The 19799-nt window shown below is 42.2% G+C and overlaps 4 protein-coding genes across 4 annotated transcripts; 1 reads left to right on the top strand and 3 right to left on the bottom strand.

Moving 5' to 3' along the window:
* Window positions 1-3470: 3470 nt before the first annotated feature.
* Window positions 3471-5365, bottom strand: ATNIH1004_010633 (uncharacterized protein; the record flags this gene model as incomplete). The annotated part of the gene is made up of 2 exons (XM_033575201.1): window positions 3471-3841; window positions 4996-5365. The coding sequence occupies 2 exons, from the start codon at window positions 5363-5365 to the stop codon at window positions 3471-3473; spliced, it is 741 nt and encodes a 246-aa protein (XP_033423219.1).
* A 1513-nt stretch (window positions 5366-6878) lies between these two features.
* ATNIH1004_010634 (uncharacterized protein) lies at window positions 6879-7331 on the top strand (the record flags this gene model as incomplete). The annotated part of the gene is made up of 2 exons (XM_033575202.1): window positions 6879-7163; window positions 7230-7331. The coding sequence occupies 2 exons, from the start codon at window positions 6879-6881 to the stop codon at window positions 7329-7331; spliced, it is 387 nt and encodes a 128-aa protein (XP_033423220.1).
* An 850-nt stretch (window positions 7332-8181) lies between these two features.
* ATNIH1004_010635 (protein-arginine deiminase domain-containing protein) lies at window positions 8182-9973 on the bottom strand (the record flags this gene model as incomplete). The annotated part of the gene is made up of 2 exons (XM_033575203.1): window positions 8182-9884; window positions 9940-9973. The coding sequence occupies 2 exons, from the start codon at window positions 9971-9973 to the stop codon at window positions 8182-8184; spliced, it is 1737 nt and encodes a 578-aa protein (XP_033423221.1).
* A 4842-nt stretch (window positions 9974-14815) lies between these two features.
* Window positions 14816-15621, bottom strand: ATNIH1004_010636 (SDR family oxidoreductase; the record flags this gene model as incomplete). Its single annotated transcript, XM_033575204.1, has 2 exons — window positions 14816-14987; window positions 15047-15621. The coding sequence occupies 2 exons, from the start codon at window positions 15619-15621 to the stop codon at window positions 14816-14818; spliced, it is 747 nt and encodes a 248-aa protein (XP_033423222.1).
* Window positions 15622-19799: the final 4178 nt, after the last annotated feature.

Genomic DNA, 19799 nt, shown 5'->3' on the forward strand with positions numbered 1-19799 from the left:
ACCTGTACCGTACTTCACCGCCCAACGATTGGAACCACCAAACAATTGATTTTTGTATACACCGACTTTTTGTTTCGTAGATTTTAAACCATGATAACTCTGTTAATATGGGATTAATTAAATTAGTGTTAGAAAATTTAAAATTATTAGAGCCAGGAGAAGTTCCTAACTATACTTTTTTTGCGAAAAAGCATGGTGTGCACCGAGTAACCCTGTTAAGGTATTATAAAGGGCTTTAAGGCTTTAAAAAGGACTATCACAAGAACAGCAATTCTCACCCACCAACAAGAAAAATCGCTAGTTAGATGGATTAATAGGCTCTCTAGTAAAGGCTTATATGTCTCTGCTTTAATAATAAGGAATTTTGTCAGAGGAAATAGTAAAAAAGCCACCAGGAAAAAACTAGGCAACCTGCTTTTTATAAAGAGACACTAGGAGGACCTTATCTCTCGCTATATAACTAGTATGGACTCTTTAAAAAAAAAGGCTGATTTAGCCTTTAAAATATACTTTTATATTTTAAGTTACTAGCCTAGAAAATTAATAAATATAATATCTAGAAGGAGAATATCTACAATATAAATAAAAAAGGTTTTTTTATTAGTATTTTTTTAAAAGCTAAAAGGATCTTCTCCAAGCAGCAATTCGAGAAGGATGGCATTCAGCAACGGCTTTAGGATAGGAATTATAAATAGAGAACCTTAATTACTTGTATTTGTGCAGATGGGACCTTATTATCTCCAGGTCTTATCTACCAAGCTGCCTCCAGCAAGATACAAAATACCTGGCTTTAAGACTTTGATCCAACTGAACATCCTTGCTTCTTTAGAGCCTTACTAACTGGCTAGACTAATAATAAGGTGGGATTTGCATGGCTTCGAGATATTTTTAATAGGGAGACAAAGGAGAAGGCTGGAAAAAGTTAAAGGCTTTTAATTTTAGATAGCCATAGCTCACACCTTACCAGAACTTTTATTAAGTTTTATATAGTAAATAGGATTTATTTAATAACCTATCCGCCTTATTTAACTTATTTGCTGTAGCTATTAGATATTGGGATCTTTTTACCACTTTTAACAGCCTATAGCAACAGTTTGGAGCAATTTCTTTATAATAGTTAAGGCCTAAGCTATATTATGAAAAGGGACTTTTCAGGCTATTCTAGCAGAGCTGGGAGAAGGCCTTAACAAAGAAGAATATTGATTCTTTATAGAAAGCTACTGGGATAGCTTTATAGGATCCAGAAATTGTTTTAAAGCGCTTCAGTAAAAAGGAGAGCTAGAGGCCTTTATTAAGTGGCTCTGCAGCTTCAGTATTACAAGCAGATAACTGGAGAAGGATTAAAAGGCTTCTAAAGAAGGTGGTTGCTGATATCTATAATTAAAATACCAAGAAGCTGGGTGCAACTTTTTATAAGCTTGCTATTTAAAATACTTTGCTTAAACTATGTTGTGAAGGCTTAGAGATAGCTTTTACTAATAAGAAGAAAAGGAGGCAGTGTTAAAAGCTATTATAGTTTTAATTACAAGCACCTAAACATAGTGGTGCAATCTTTTATTTACCTAAGAAAATACAGCAAGCTCTCCAGCTTTATAATAAAAAGGAGAAAGCTATACAGCTTGCTAAGGCTTTAAAAAAGGAGAGGAAGATCCGCTGTTAATAAAAAAAGGAAAACAAGCAGCACTTACTTGAAGAAAGAAAAAGAACAAAGGCTGCAAAGAAGGAATTAAAACTACTAAAGGCAAAGTAAAAAAAGTAATAGAAAAAAAAGGATTATATAGCTAAAAAGGCAGCTAAATAACTTCAAAAAAACATCCAAAATACCAAAACCACTAAGAAAAAGGCCTCCAAGTCCTCTACAACTTAAAATACTACAGTTGGTGGCCCTCCAGCTCCTGAAGTTGCTGAGGGGGTCCTAACTACATCTATACACTTAGGCAGGCAAATCTGCCTCCCACAAAGGTTTTGGGAGCTCTAAAAAGGGTGGATATTTTTATTTGTATCTACACTATACTCCATCAGACACTCGTTAGATAATTTTATTTGTGTGTGGCTGAATTGCTTCATTTGTTGCCTCTTCTAGTACTACAAAATCGATCGTTTGGGGGTTCCGATCGTTGGGCGGTGAAGTACGGTACAGGTGTCCAACCGACCGTGGCTGCCTCCAACTGTTCCCATGCGGTCTTATATATATTAATAAAGGGACTTACATAGTGTAGAATACCGTCCAACTTCTGCAGAATAGATTTATTAAGGACCTTATCTGAAGCACAGCGAGCAATATTCGCAGCTCCCGGGTCGTGGAACCACAGCTAAGCGTACTTCGGCTTCTCACCTTTATTAGCAAGTAATGGTCCTTGCAAATGTATTAATTGGCCCTGTATTTAAACCGGACCGTGTTAGCCAGCGGTATGGCTGTCAGATTTCATATTTATAGATGTAAAACACAGCGCGCCATTATAATAGTGAATATTACAGCGAAATCCCCGGGCCTCAGGGGTGTTTTTAGTATATAAGCAGCTTAATTTATATAGTGGCTCACAGACAGGAGGAGGTTGCACTTCACCACGAAGGCAATACTTTGTAAAAACAGGATTGCAGAGTGTAGAACCATTTTCTTGTTTACCATTCCAGTGTAAAGCTTTGCAATATGGACACTCTAGATCCATGCGGCCCAAATCCAACGGTCTTATATAATATATCTGAGATCGGTAGCCAAGCGGTAGAGGACCATGCAAGCCCCGTACGATGGCCGGGTTATTATTAAGGTTATCTTGCGGCTTGTCGGGGTCGTCTTTAACACGGTTTGCAGGAGGGACTACCTGTTGGGGTACAGGGTTAGAAAAACGATACTTATTTAACTAAAGCTAAATTTAGAAAGGACTGCAAAACATAGGGGTAAACAAACACGACAGTTAAAACAGCGACTGTAGCTTGCGCCGGTATAGGCTGGGGCAACATCCGCGACATATCCAAATCCGCATATCCAAATCCGCATATCCGCGGATTTGGACGTAATTTGTTATCCACATATCCGCAACGATACGATATGGATAGTAAATGGTATCCGCAGTTTGGATTTGGATTCTTTATGGATAGGCAAACAATGCAAACATGGCCAATTCCATGACTGCATAATTTATGCGTGTTTTGTCTGTAATTTATTGTTTTAATATGTATGGAAGTCGCCTTGTGGATATTAGATATAGACCATGGGACAAAGCAGGAGATACTTCTTGGAAGTTTTTTATTAAGCTATATAACTATAGTTTACTAATTTCATAATCCTCGAACCCTCTTGGAGCCTTACGAACCCTCTTAGAACCCCGCGCCAGTGTGTTATTCTCGGGCAACGGGTGTTCAGTCTTATTATCTAACTTATGAGACTGCTCTACTAGCTGTTCTTCTCTTTGGCCCCCTTCCCTAGCAGCCGTACATTGCCGCTTACTTGGAGGGCCTTGAGTTTTAGTCTAAATATTATCAGAATCATCCTCCTCCTCATCATCACTAACCGGCTGAAAATCAGTCTGTAGCTGTGAAGGGGCTCTTTCCTCCTCTGTAGCAGCGACCTCACTAGCTAAGAGATACTCTTCCATTAGATCTAACTGCTCTTGTTCAAGCTCAAACTTTGATGTACACATCCACATCATCAAGTCTTTGATTGTACTAGATTTGAGGTGACCGCGGCGGTAGTGGCAGATATCACGAGCTGAGTTAAAAAGGCGCTCAACACCAGCACCACTAGCTGGGATAGCAAGAACATCCCGAGCAAGACTAGATAACGCTGGGAATTCACGTTCATGCTCTTTCCAGAAGGCTCTCGGAGATGTATTAACTATGCCTATTATTAATATTAGCAGTAAATCTTATATAGCTATTAACCAGTACTAACCACTCTTAAGATAATTTGTAAGCTCATCATTGTTTATATTTAATCCAGAATGGCTAGACCCAATTCCCTGCTGTGAAGCCCTACTCGAAACTAGTATTTTAATCCGAGAGAGGTTTCCAGATAGTGACTGGGGATTAGGTGGTGTTGGTAAAGAAGAAAGCTGCTTGGTATATCGCTTAAGGTAGTCTGCAAGGCTTTTACGATATCTTTCACGCCACCCACCCTCCCATTCCTTTGTGGAAAAGAATTAAAGCTTGTTTGAAGGAGCAATAATGGTGCTAATTACAAAGATATCGCTATATATCTTATTAGTCTCTTTGTAATAACTAGAGAGCTTGTCTTTTGCTGCTTCTAGTGCATGAAGCATTGTCTTTTTCTATAAGACCTTTTTATGTTGAAGTTGGCGAATTAACTTCTCGAGGTGGTTAAAGAGATTATTATAGATACCAAAGATAAGATGAATAGTGACTTCCTTTGTTGTAGAGAGAGCAGTGGTGTATTTAAAAAAGGGTTGAGTAATCTAAAGCAGATACTTAATTTGGCGCCATTCTTCCTCGTCAAGCTTAAACTGGAGATATTGATGCATTGTACAGTATTTGTTAAACACAGACTGTAGTTGCTTGGCACGGCGAAGCATCAAGAATGTGGAATTCCAGCGAGTGCGGATATCCTGGTGAGGAACAAGCTTTGGATCTTTAGTCTAAAGACTCAGGAATGCCTCTTTACGCTGTGGGCTTGCATTAATAAAAATTGCAAGACTTCGAATCTTTAAATCTATTAGTAAAGATAAAAGTATAATATAATAATATATTTTACCTTATTTAATGTATCCACAATCTTTCTTAAATTACCTCTTTTCTGGAGAGAGTCAGTACATACATCAGACCATTCTTTTTCCATAGTATTATTAGCTGGGTTCGCTTTTATCTTTCCAAGCAACTGGTTTAAACTAAGCTGAATAACATGGGCAATGCATGGAATTCGGATAACAGTAGTATCACTACTAAAATCCTGTGACTGAATTGACTCCTGGATTCTTGTCATCATAGTATTATTGTTTAAGGTATTATCGGTAGTAATTAATAATACACGGTTAGTAATACCATATGCCTGAAGAATTTCAAAGAGCACTAAGCTTAGATTACTCCCATTATGTGTGCCGTGAAGAGGCTCAAACCCAAGAAGGATCTCACGATAGTTCCACCCTTGATCAAGGAAGTAACCAGTAATCGCCATAAATGCCTGGTTAAAAGGGGATGTCCAGCAGTCCAGTGCAATTAAAAGCTTTCCACTTGGTGAAAGCTTTTGGAGTAGAGTTTCTTGTTTTTCTTTGACTTTTTTCTGTAGATAGCGTCGAAGGGTTTTGCCGGATGGAAGCTTTGGCTTTGATGGCGCAAGTCGTACAATATTAATGAATTCATCAAGCTCGCGATGCTCACTAAACCGAAAGGGAAGACGCCCAAGAGCAACCATATTAAGTAGCTTATCCATAAAGAGGTCTTGACTGTATTGTCTTTTAGGAGATGGCTAGGCTAAACAAGAGTAATTAAATATACTTATAATTATATTAGGGTCTTATACTAACCAAGTCCTAATAAGCTGGTCTATACCTTTCTGCTGCTTGGGTGCTGTACGCTGACAGGCAGCTCCTTTAAGGTGTGCTTTCATTGGGGATAACCCTGCTCGGTAATGACCCGGGTGAACAAGGACATTGCAGCAGTGTTTACACATAACCTTAGGCTGGCCAGTCTTCTCATCTGCAACCTGATTAAATTGCTCCCAGTATGATAAGCTTTTTTTTCCATCCCAATGTATTGTATCCTGCAACTCTTTTTTTAACCCAAAGTCTGTTTCTAACCACTATCTTACAAAGTCATCCTTTGACATATCAGTGTAAAGAACCCAGTTCTTCCGAAAACTAGGCCCAACACGTGTGAGGGTAATAGGGGCGCGTGGTCGTGGTGGTGGAAAAATAAAGTCTGAGTTAGATGTGGAAATAATAGTTTGCTGGCTACCTAGGATATGCTGTGTATTATCTGATTGTAGGAAGTTAGGTTTATAGAAAGAATCGGAAAACTGAGATTGTTGACTCTGCGACATCTTGAAGGTAAGAATATTATTGTAAAGAGAAAAAGATAAGAGACTTACAAAATTTTTAGAGTAAAAATCTGGAATACAGATTTTATAATTAAGGGGTATAGGGGCGTACACATTAAAGTAGATAGATCTATTATCTTAAACCGTCTTTTGTTATGATTGGTTTATAAGTGGTGCTAGTGCGGATATCTATTGGTTATTATATAACAATCCGCGGATATCTGTGGATATCCTCTTGATATCCACAGATATCCAGAATCTCAACAGAAAAACAACAAAGTCCGTATATTCAGAGCACAGAATCAGGCTATCAACCAGATCCGTACACTGTTATCGAGCAATGAGAAATATCAGTTAGAGAAACCAGCTAGAACGAAGAGAAACAGTTGATTTAACAGGGCTGATAGGGCTAACAGGGCCAGCAAGGCCAGAGAGACTAGCCATGAAACCGTGATATTTATTATGTAGTAGTAAATATATATTTTTTTCACACACTATCAAGGAGTAAACATTAATTTATAATTTATAAGCCACCACCACTACTTCCCTTTGAAACTTAAGTAGATTATTAATGTTAGTAGTGACGATATTTATATACATGAATATTCTATATAGTATTATGGAGAGTGTTGCGCAAAGGTTCTGTATGGCACTGTTACGATCAGAACAGGCATAACTAACCATTACTTACTGATCTTATTCAGCAAGTTATACATTATGCGGTAGGCTAGATTAGGTTAATTTGGCGAAAATTATACTAGTGCGGACAGAAACAAGATATCCGCATCGTATCCGTGTGGATTTGGATGCAGATAAAGATATCATCTCAGGTATCTGGTATCCGTGTGGATACGATATGGATATTATTTGCTATCTGGTATCCGCGGATATGCCGCAGTCTACGCCGGTAGCATTCCAGTTCGGCACAGCCCACGAGAACTCCTGTATATCCTTAGAGCAGCCGCAACGCGAGCAGTGCTGGAAGCCTTTAGTGGCAACACGATGGCGGCGAGGCCTAGGAAGAGCAGCTGACGCTTTTTCGGACCGTAGATTAGGAGGAGGCAACTCAGAGGCCGCAGGAGCAACGGAGGTAGTAGGGGATACTGGGCTAAAGCTGGGCGTGAAGCTGTTGGAGCAACCGAACGGTGTTTGCGAAGTCGAGAACGGTAAAAGTGTTAGAAAGGTCTTAAAGCTGGTAGACAACTTACACGGCAAGTTAAGCATGTTGCGAACTGTTTAGAAGCTTGCGCCCCTGAAGGAGCAACGCGTGAAAAGTCAAGGACCTCACGGATTGTTTTACAGCGAGAGCAATATTGGTAACCGTCAGGAACAGGTTCAATGACGGACCGCTTGCGTCTAGGCATGGATGTAAGCGCAGACTATATGTATAAGCAGAATTATAAACAACAACCAATTCCATGTTTACGGCCGGAAAGGGGCGGGATGGATCCATGATTTGAATCTTGGCAGCTCCACGCATTTCGCTGTGCCCTAGACAAGTCATTTGTACCTGATATGACTCAGGAGGGAAGAAGGCAGTAAGCTCATCGAACAGCTGCACGCAACCAGTTGCTTAATATAGGGAGCGATGTATTGATATCCTAGACCACACTCACTACCATACTTCCTTAGATGGCTGACTCACGCTCCCTCTAGAATACAGGAAAGGGGTTAAGTACTCGGGGGTGTGAACCCCGCACACACATTAGGCAGCCACCTAAGATGCAGATCATTATCACTTTAAATAGGAGTTAAGGATAGAGCACGTTGGTGAGCGCGTTGACCGCACAGTCAATGCAGTTGATATTGTTATTCTCCAAGTCCCTAATAGGCTACGGCGTGTAGCTGGTATAGTGTTCTACTGCCACCCGTCCTTTCCCCTGATCGAATGATCATAACAGCGACACAAACGTTCCTAAGAATCATAAAACCCCTAACATGAGTTCATAAATCCCCTTAAACACTGGTGACGGATGCTTGAGCCCTAGAAGGTTTCAGACATGGTAATTTCTATACTTATTCGTATCCACTCTGCATCATGTATTTCTGCATATAACGCATTACAGCTGGCTTTAACAACGCACAGAAGGACCAATTAATGCAAACTAGAACTAGCATATTAACCTATCCTTTCCTGAAGATTGAAACTTGAAAGTATGCTCGCGTTCAAGGGCTAATCCATTGCCAACTGTTTAATCCCACCACTTTGCTGGCTCGCGGATCGAATTTGTCCCGCAGTGTACTTCCCCCCCGTCTCGGTGGTGCGAGTCCCAATCGTCAATGAATAAAACCTTTTCAAACCCAATCTTGCTATAGATATCACGCGTAGCCCGCTCAAATACATCTGTGTTGTTGACAATGGGTCCCCATGGTTTCGGAGCCAAATATGTAGACTTGCTTAGAGCCAGACCATTAATCACTCCAGGATATAGAGCTCCGGCATAATTTAAGCTGCAGTTTCGTTCGGGGGGTGATCCAGCATATGGAGGCAGACAGATTCCTGTACGAAAAACACTAGGCACCCCATAGAATTCAGTGACACCTGTTTCATCCCGTAGGATTTTTTTTAGGTTCTCTAGTTTCTTCGCATACTTCTTATTCTGCTCAACTATAGTCCCATTATTAAGCAACTCCGATATAGTAATATTTGGTGCATTTTGTTTCCGGGAAAACGCAGGAGTATCTCCGCTCACATTCTGCAATATTTTGACTCCTTGCTCTGGGTCTGCAACCAGAATGGCCCAACCACGAGATGTATTTGCTGGTAGGAACTGTACAATCTCATCAACATGGCCAACGGTCAACCAGTCCACGTCAATTATAAGAGGGTCTTGAAGCTCTTGAGCTCGCATATAATCATAAATATGAGGTGGGTATTCTTTTCCAAAAGCCTTGTGAGAACCTTCAATCACCCGGCCAGCTGGGTAACTCTTGTTGCCATGTATGTATGGTGGGATTGTTTCAAGATTGCCAGTTGATTCAATCTCATCTCTAGTGCCGCCGGTGCTATAGACAGCGCCTCGTCCGGTTTTTCGTAGGTCCGTGAAAACCATCCTCCCCGCAGGGCGGGAGCCCTGAGAAGAGCGGATCATGACTTGCAGTGTTATTAACGTGTTGTTTGGGCCTGGCATAGTAGTGTATGCAGGCTCGAGGAAGTCTTGCGCCCAGGGATCTGCGCTCGGGTTAAACTGATATAGAGGTTTTCTAATACCACTGTCATCGATCGCCTTTTGGAAATCCTGCACAAATGACTCCTGAGGGGTCGATTTATTTCCAGCAGTAGTAAGAAATTCTTTCACCGGCTGTAGGGTGTGGTGTGTCAGAACTGGCGCAACACGAAGGCGAACAGCATCCTGGCTTGACATATTATTATTCTGAACATAAAATACGACCTCCGCTCTTCCATCCCAGCACCCAGGCCGTCGTGTATCCCGAGCATCCATTTTAAGCTCCAGGCCGTCCTGTAACTCCTTGGCTGAAAATCGGTCATCATTTGTCGTAATCACCCATTTCTTTTTGCTGTCCCAACGAAAGAGGCGGACATATTTCCGAGCAGTCTCATCATGGACCCCGACCGTTCCCCAAGTGTCATTGGTGGCATTTGGGATCCCAATGGTCTTCAAAGTTGCCATGTATTGCATTTGCCGAATTATATCGTCGGAGGCGTCGTTGCATGCGGCGATTGCATCATCCGATATATCTTGAGTATGTTTAGAGCAGCGGCGATCTGTATCACCTATGTTCGCCAAAAAGATCGCCCCAGCTCTATCCGTCCAATCCATCTTATGGGGAAGGTCAGAATTGTTCTCAACGTCCACTGTACCATCCCGATTACTGTCGGCCCTTATATCGGCCTTTAATGCGAGGCCTGGACACGGCAGAATTGTGCCAGCAACTGGAGATTTGTTAGCACTTGTTATAATAGATAATACACTAGGCTGAGGCCGTACAAATACAGTGAAGTAAAACGGTTAGTTTCCTCATGGTGTGGTTTCAAATCCTTTTTGCCCTGATATTCAATAACATGTATGAGGCACTCCATACAGAATGTATGCAGTATTTAAATATCGCTCAATGCAACAACATCAGACTTGGGGGTTTGAAACCGATGACACGTCATCATACGGTCGATCGCAAATGTACCTAATATTTAACAGTCAAAATTCTGGAACTACTGACCAAGGTATGATCTTCTAGATGCACAAGGCATAGCTAAGTTCGCTGCTAAAGTCAGCCTCTACTACCCGCAAGTATATGTAGCTGCTCGCATGCGAAAATGGTGCGTAAGCAGGATACAAATGTGGGTAAGCTTATATAGCACAACATACCTAATTGGTCTGTCCCATATCAGATCACCCACTAACTGTCACGGTCCTGATTGCGGAATTTCACAGCAGTGACCAATGTGCTAAGTTCTGTCCCCACTTCAATGCATGTTTGTGAACAGCGCGCATTGTCAGCTAGGCTAGGTTAGTGGAGACAGGGAGTTCTGGCTTTAATTATTTCGCAAATATATAGAACGGTGCTTATGTACCATGCGCTTGGACCCCAGCTGAAGTTTCCTTTCAGCTGAGACATCGATCTACTGCCTTGTTCGTTCAGCTGCCTCCGGCTGTATTAGCCGGGCTGTAGTGATGTTGCGTCAGAAAAATTCCATATAATACAACTCTCCTAGGTAGCCAGGGTAAATAAAAAAATGAGATGGCATGCTAGTTTAACAGTGACATGAACAAGCTGTGTCTATTATGGGTTCAGCTCCGCCCGTCGTAAAAGTATAGCTATGCATTAATTCCAATTCAAAATATTTCTTGAATGTATTATACCCCCACCATCCAAGTCCAGCAATTATAGTGTGCATGACAAATCATCCCACCTCCTTATAACCAATGGTACAGAAAGGAGCAATTGCAAGGACACGCAGAGGCATCACGTCTTGCTCAACGACGTGAAGTCGCTCGCCGGCGTAAGACAGTATAAAGATTTATTCAAATTCTCGCGCGAGTGGAATTTTCGCGGGAAAAAGCTACAATATAGTTTCCCTGTGCCGTCTGGCCTACAGTGCCCCTGAACCCCGAACACACTCCAAGGCGCGAGTATTAAACTACGCCCAAATTTTGGTATTTTCCAGCCTCGCGACAGCGTGGTATCAACCCGCTTCCGAAAAGGCTTTTGATATCCGTACTAACAAGGATCAGAGCCATCTCACCACCAAAACAGTTGATGTAGGCATACACATGCCCTGATACGAACACTAATATCTCATTGCTACATAACGGGCTAACAAAGTTTCTTATTAGAGAGAAATCTGTGAAAACGCCACCTCCGCCGGCTACGCTGTCTTCCCTCCACATTCCATGAAAGATGTCGAGCATGACTATCGGGTCAACACATTTTACTGGTACTTCAAGGCGAAGAATAATCTAGACACTTCCCCGTTGGTCACTTGTGGCCGTTTAATAAATCGATAAACCCATGTTGTGCCAACCGCGGAACGCGTATTTTTATCGACTGCGATTCAACTTAATATATTATTTGCGCCCTGGTCGATAAGCTTCGTGGTAGAAGGGATATAAAGATTATCAAGACGGCGTATCCATCTAACCAGAGCTTCTTCTTGAGCTTCATCAAGAGCACGGTTAAGCACTGGGAGGTCTGGCCGTGATGGTCTACCTGAAAGCGTCGCCGAGGCCGATCGTATGGCACATTGAAAACACGCGCCAACTCATCTATTTTGGATTTCTTTATACCCTTTACACTTTTAATCGCCTCGGAGATACGGCTCTCTATAGCGGTATATGAATTATCCATGGTGGGCAAGTATTATTATAGGAGAAAAATGGTTAAAACTAGCACCTGGCTGCAGCGCACTGTTGGAGCATACGGCCATACATGGGCGCCTGCCCCCGGTTCGACCTCGCTTAATCATCATTTATGTAAGCTAGTTCTTAGTAACTAGTTAGTTAGTGTCGGTAAGCTGAATACGCGTATGAGCTAACGTATTTCACAACCGAGCGAGCCCCACAACCGAGCAAGCCACGTCTCCGGATTTCTACGCGTCATATTATTTGAAGCAATTCAATCACCAACCATGCCTCCAAAAGCGCGTACAAATCCAAAAGATTTAGCTGAGAAAGAGAAGAGGATCTTATTAGCAGTATCCGCTTTAAAAAAAAAAGAAATCAGCAATATTCGTGAAGCTGCGCGTGTTTATAATGTCCCCCGCAGGCCCCACACAACTCTTCAACACTGAATAAACAGACGTCTACACCGGGCAAATATACGCGCGAATAGTCATAAAATAACTTAAAATAAAGAGGAATCACTTGTACGATGGATCTTATCATTAGATCAACGTGGAGCTTCTCCCCGGCCATCTTATATACAAATGGCTAATATTTTACTTTCCAACCGTGGTACTACACCTATTTAGACAGTTGGTGTAAATTGGGTATATAACTTTATCAAACGGCGTGATAAGCTTAAATCAAGATATTCTCGACGGTATAATTACCAGCGTGCCAAATGTGAGGATCCTAAGCTTCTTAGGGAGTGGTTTGATCGCGTACAAATCACTATAATATAACATGGAATTGCACAAGAAGTTATCTACAATTTTAATAAAACTGGCTTTTTGCAATGGGCCTGGTAGCTACTGCTAAAGTAGTTACCAGGGCTGATATGCATGGAAAGCTATTTCTTATATAGCCAGGCAATTGAGAATGGGTTACATCTATTAAATGTATTAATGCAAGTGGTTGGGCCTTACTACCATGTATTATTTTTAGGCTGACCGTTGGGACGGGATTCGGGATCCCGGGCGAGTTTCAGTCCCGTCCCATATTCCCATGGGAATCACATTTTGATTCCCACCCCGTGCCAAGACTTTTGGGAAGGGATTCCCATTAGAAGGGATTCGGGATGGGAGATTCCCATTCCCACTTACTTTAGAAATTAGGTCCCATTTCCCGTCCCATTTCCTAACCTAAGATCCCGAATCCCATCCCATTTCCTAACAAAGAATCCCGAATCCCGTCCCACTTCCTAATAGGGTATAGTTTAAAAATTTATATAGTATAAAAATAAGCAATTTTACTATGTGAAGTAATATAAAGTAGTTATTTATCACGTGATTAAAATAAGGGAAATTCCCATGGGATTTTCCCAGGAATCGGGATATTCCCATTCCCTTCCCATCTATAAGTTCGGTCCCGTTTCCCGTCCCATTCCCGAATAGAAATTAGAGGGAATCCCGATCTAGGGAATGGGATATTCCCTAAGATCCCTAATTCCCATAAATTTCCTGAAATTGGTCCCGTTCCCGTCCCGGTCCCGTTCGGGAGGGAAATCCCAAGGGAAAATCCCCTCCCAACGGCCAGCGTAATTATTTTTAAAGGAAAGGTCTATATAAAGAGTTGGTATCAACAACCTCTACCAGTAGATTGGCGATTTAAAGTTAGTGAGAATAGATAGACAACTAATAAAATTGGACTACGCTGGCTTTAAAATCTTTTTATTCCTGCTACAACTAGCCGTACAACTGGACGATATCGCCTGCTGATACTTATGTCATGGAAGTATTTAACTCTAATTTACCAGATATGCAGTAGAATAATATTATTCCTATTTGCATGCCTGAATTCATCACATCTCTTGCAACCTCTTATTTGGCTGTTTCGCACCATTAAAGCGCGTATACGGGCGCCTGGTGGAAAACAAGCTCGGCTCGGTTTTAATCATATTAAAAAATGACTTTTTGAAGCCTTTCAGCAAGCGCGTACAGAGGTATACAAGCCGGATACTATTAAAAATAGCTTTGCAGCAACTGGCCTGGTTCCATTTAATCCTGAGCGTGTATTTAAGCAGCTTAATATACAGCTAAAACTCCTAACCTCCAGGCAGCGATAACCAATTAGCATCCAAAACTCCTTACAAACTGCGCGATTTGACAAGCAGATAGCTGTAATTAAAAAGATGTTGGAAGATCCAGACTAAATCTCTTTATCTACCACTCAAGTACGGCTGGACAAGATTGCCAAAGGATTTGCAATGTCTATAAATAAGACAGCCTTAGCGCTTAAAGAGAATAAGGATTTACAGGCGAGAAATGGGAAAAAGCGTCAAAAAAAGACTTTATCCAAGCAATAGACAGCTGCTCCAGAGGGACTTTCTATGCAGGAAGGCCAGGAACAATTTTAAAGTAGGAATCAGGTTTAAAAAGCTTAAAATCCTATACCAGTAGAGGCAGAGCTATCTACTATTAAGCGACGCATACGGGCGCCACCGAAGTGTTCTGGCTGTGGTATTCTGGGTTATAAAATTAATGGGATGTCCTAATCGGTGTAGTAATTAATTTTCATACTCAAAATGCAGATTTTTTAATGTTTTGAATAGCTTCCATTTCACCGATCCGGAGACGTGGCTCGCTCGGTTGTGGGGCTCGCTCGGTTGTGAAATACGTTAGTATCACCGATTATATAAGAATATTGATCTGCATTGAAGAAAAATGAGGTCTCTAAGGTCTCTTGTCTATCTGAATCTATCTGGGAGAGCTGGATGAAAAAAGGTGAAAACAAAGGAATAAAGTCGGACCGAGCGGATGCTGAATAATGGGTAATATTGGTCCACTTTGGTCGACATTTTATTTGTCTGATTCGGAATCGCTGTGTCTCTACATGTCCTTTTAATAGGGTCTATAATAGAAGGTAGATCAGAAAAGAAGTCTCTCTGTGTGATATGTCTAAAGAAAAAAGACTAGCTAAGAGCAAGAGAGATTTAGGTCAGGGAAGCAAATAAAGTAACATGCGACGATGGTTAACACTTTTCCCCTTACCACAGGAACCGGGTTCCATCCCACACGCGCAGCTGCCCACCAACCGACTCCCTTGTCCCCTCGTCGACCGCCTTCACGATACCGCCGACGCTCTCCTCGACCGTCTGGAAGGCCTTCTCGAGGCCGACAGCCTGGGCGCCGGCATTGCCCATATCGGTTTGGGGGAAGCTGCGTATTTATTAATATATCTGCAATGCAACAACCATTCGAAACGCGCAGGCACTTACCCAGGATCCGCAACGAAGCTCACAAAGTCCTCGTTCTCGAAATGGATCTTGCGTACGATCCAGTGCAGGATAGCCTTGCTGGGGCCGTACGCCGCACACGGGTACGGGCGCTGCTCCATGCCGCCAATGCTGCCCAGTGGACTGCCGACTCCCACAAATGTGGGCTTCGCGCTCTTCTTAAGCAGCGGGTAGATCGCTTGGTAGAGGTAGATAGGCCCGTAGCTGTTAACTTCGATATGCTCGCGCAGCACGGGGATAGGCACCTCGTGCACGGGCGAGAAGTCCTCGCTGATGCCGGCGTTGGCGATTACCACGTCCAGGTGGTTAATGCCGTGCTCCCTCTGGAGGGTCTGAACGGCAGCGGCCGGGTCTGTAAGAGACTTGGAGTCAACCTTTACCACAATCAGGCGAGAGGATTCGCCCTTGGGGAGGGATTGCAGGGACAGTGATAAAGTATTAGCGGGGTCGCGGACAGCCGCGATAACAGTGGCGTTGGAGCGAGTGAGGAATACCTTGGCCAGACCACGGCCAATTCCGCGGTTGGCGCCAGTAATAAGATAGATAGTGTTGGCCATGATAGCAATAGTAAACTTGTTAGCGGTTTGGATGGCAACGTTGAGAAAAGATAAAAGGCGGCCTAGATATGCCAGGGGTCAAGTTCGATTTCTAACGACACAACAGCGCTGACAAATGCAATTAAATCCTGACAAATACAATTTAGATAAGTACAAAAACTAAAAAAGAAAAAAAGAAGAAAAAACAAAAAAGAGGAGAACAAAGAAAATGCCTTGGACAATTCCCGATCGGGTAAGTTATGGATAGCCCTAATTATAGATCTGTAAGTAGACCTCGGCACAGCCCGCCCGCGGGCGGGCAGGAGATACTTAGGGCCCCGCCCATTAGAGCCCGTGGGCGGGCTGGAGTCACTATTGTTAGGAGCGCTCGGAAGCGCGATAGCTAGATCCTTAGCTAAGATGCTTAGTCAGGTGCGAAGTGTTTATATTCACACCCGCGGGCCTGAACTCTTGAAGGCCAGCGATTAGTTCTGCAATATACGTGGTCCTATCTTCTCTCCCATATAGACACTCCCCTTCGCACCGTAGCGCCCCATTCAGCTCATTACCGACCCCCACGCATAACAACTATCTACCCACCCAGGGGCTCTTGGCGGGCGCCCACGGGCCGCCAACGACCTGCCCGTTTGCATAAATTTCCCAAATAAGATGTATAATTCGATGAATTATTTATTTAATTACCTGTAATCTTTAAGTATTATAGTTACTACAGTAACACTTCATATCCATTAGTATTACCACACTGGAATTTAATTAAAATTGCCTTGAATTTAGCTTCTGGCGATCTTTACATAGTTGTCATCCCGGATGACTAAGATGTATAGTGCCTGACGAATATGGCTCCAACACGTAGGCACTCCGAAGACACGATCCCACATCATACGATCCCAGATCGTATGATATGGGATCCCACGGCAGTGCACTGGAAGACCTCGGTAGACATTAGGTTAAATAGCGGTCTGCTACCTAAGGTAGCAGACCAGGGAGACAGAGGACTCATCAAGGATAGCTTAGGCAATACATTCATTCAGAAGACTCAATAGACTTCCCTCAGCTCTCCCCAGGGCCGCCGTGATGGCGGCCCCTGGGGGCCCCCGTCCCCTATTCGACTGTCCCTACAGCTCATAGTGTTCTACTACCTCGTCCAGTCCCCTACCTAACCGGCCGTGTGATGAGCGATATTGCATAGTTATCCTTAGACCTCGAAAGGATCCGTTCTGATCTGTATCCGGATCCGCCCCGATCCGCCTTTGGGGCGGATCCGGATCCAATTCTTCGGTCCGCGGGGCGGTTCTATAAGTCTTTGATCCGCCCTGTACGGGGCGGATTGATCCGCCGGATTAACAAATAGGATAAACATAGGAAATCCCGTGATATGCATATTTTATGTAGATTTAGGCTGTATTTTTAAGTATTTAGCTTACAGGTTAGACAAAAAAGTATATTAATAAAATAGAAATCGAATTTAAAACTCTTTAATTATATCTAAGGTTTTATATACTCCCATTCACTATCATCCCGCTTTGAACACTTTGGAACTCGTCCTGATGTACGCCTCTAAGTACCACTTTTATCCTGTAGATTTAAATTATTAGGTAGCGGGATTTCATCTTTATCCTCGTCTCCCAGCTCAATTAGAGGTGTATCTCTAATATCTCTAAGAGGTCTCTTACCAAGTACAACCCTGCTCTGGGGCTGCGATGGTTAAGCCTTAGCTAAGGGCTCTTCTTCTGTATCACTAATTAGATTAAATATATTATTATCCAGTCTCTTAGTCTTCTTTTTCTCCTTTACTGCTTGTATCTCCTGTGCTGTAAGATACTTTTTTATAAAAGTATGCTGCTCACTTTCAATATTAAATCTTAATATATATAAATATATCATAAAATCCTGGATAGTTGTTGATTTAAGAGACCCTCAGCGGTAATAACAGATATCACAAGCAGTGTTAAATAGTTATTTAACACTAGAACCAGTCGCAGGAACAGAAAGAACATCCTGTACAAGGCTCGCAAGGACTGGGAACTTATATTAATTACCCTTCCAAAAGATACATGGGTTAATCTTGCGAGTACCTAGTAAAGGATTAGTAAAAGATAATAAAAGATATTAATAAGTTACTTACTACTTCCAAGATATTATGTAAGCTTATCATCTCAGTTAATCTTAGACCCCTGGGCTTTTTATCTGTCACCCATCTAATTAACTATAGAGAACTGCTCCATAGAAAAAACCCCATGTAATACTGGCTGTGTTTTAAAGTAACACTGCTTGTATAGCTCAAGGTATTTCTTAAGACTCTCGCGGTATTGTTTGCGATAAGGGCCCTGCTAGTCCTTCTTAGAGAAAAAATTAAGCTTGTTCTAGGGTGCTATAATAGTAGCAATCGTATAGAGATTACTATAAGCCTTGTTAGTCTTTGCATAATAGTCTCTTAGCTTCTATGTTACATACTCAAGAGCAGTTTGTATTATTATCTGCCATTTTACTTTTTTTTGTCTAAGCTGGTTTATAGACTTCTCGAGATAATCAAATAGCTGATTATAGATACTAAAGACTATATAAATAGTGACATCCTTGGTCTTGGAGAGAACACTTGTAAAGTTAAAGAAGGGCTGTGTAATAAAAAAAAGATAGTTAATCTACTTCCATTTATCTTTATTAAGCACAAGCTTAAAGAGACCACACTCAAAGCAGTACTTGTCGCAGATATTTTGCAGCTTTTTAGCGCGCTGAAGCATTAAAAAGGTTAAATTCCAGCGGGTTTTAACGTCCTGCATCAGAACAAGCCTTGGTTCTTTGGACTGGAGCTCGAGGAATTGCTCTCTGCGCTGAGGGCTTCTATTAACCCAGACTGCAAGTCGCCGAACCTAGGTTAATATTAGTATAAGATTAAATACAAGAAGGGCTTTCTTACCTTATTAAAAGTAAGGATGATATTATTATTCTCCCCCTGAGCTTTACTCCGGGTTTTAGTTTCTCTCTATTCCATTTCCTCTCGGTTATTCTTTGGGACTGCTTCTATCTTGCCAAGAAGCTTGTTTAAACTAAGTTGGATAACATGTGCTATACAGGGTATTCGAATAATAGGGGTGCCATCTGGTAACGCGAGTAGATTAAGTGCCTTTTTAATACTATTATAAAGTGTAGTATTATTTGATGCATTATTAGTGGTTATTGTTAAAACCCGATCTTTAATCTAATGTTTTTTAAAAAGATCTAAGAGAACAATACTAAGGTCAGCACCTTTATAGCTTCTATAAAGTGGCTTAAATCCAAGCAAGATCTCACGGTAGTGCCAGTCTATATTAATAAAATATCCAGTAATAGCTATAAAGGCCTGGCGGAAGGGTAAGGTCTAGCAGTCTAATATAATAAAAAGTTTTGCACCTAATAAAAGCATTTATAAAAGGCTTTTTTAATATTCTAATACTTTTGCTTGAATCTTCTGCCGTACCAGATATGCAGACAAAATCCGAGGTGGAGATAAAGTAAGACTAGCCAATTTAACTAGTTTATAAAATTAAAACAACTACGCACCCTCCAACCCAACCCCCACATTTGGGGGTATTGGGTACTGATTCATACATCGTTTTACAGCCCTTTTCAAGCTTAGTCACTTCTCCACTTTTCTTGATACAACAGTCCAATCGCGCTCCGTGTTTTGATGAAAAAGACTGCGATTTTCGTGTGAAAATTTTTTTTCGTGTTCCCGCACTCCCGAGCTCGGGCTGCCTGGAACCACCAACAACGCAGCTCCCGCGTTCTGCCTCCCGTTACCGCCACCCACCACCGAAGCCCCCAGCACCAACCCCCAACACCAATACCGCAACGCTCGAACACCACCAACAACGCAGCTCCCGTGTTCTGCCTCCCGTTACCGCCACCCCCACCGAAGCCCCCAATACAATTCCCAATACCAATACCGCAACGCTCGAACACCACCAACAACGCAGCTCCCGCGTTCTGCCTCCCGCAACCGTCACCCCCGCCACAGCCCCCCCCAACAACACCAACCCCGAATACACCGCAACGCTCGAACGGTCCCTGCGGAACACCCTACCAAGGAAAGGAAAGCCCTATAAGTTTACACTTATACCTAATCCCGCACCTACTAGGGGGTTCAAAGAACTCCTAGATAAGCCTGTTACTATTACATGTGATTGAAATTTTGATAT

The sequence above is a fragment of the Aspergillus tanneri genome, assembly GCF_003426965.1.
Source record: "Aspergillus tanneri strain NIH1004 chromosome Unknown AapTan_5_pilon_pilon_pilon, whole genome shotgun sequence".
Classification (NCBI taxonomy): domain Eukaryota; kingdom Fungi; phylum Ascomycota; class Eurotiomycetes; order Eurotiales; family Aspergillaceae; genus Aspergillus; species Aspergillus tanneri.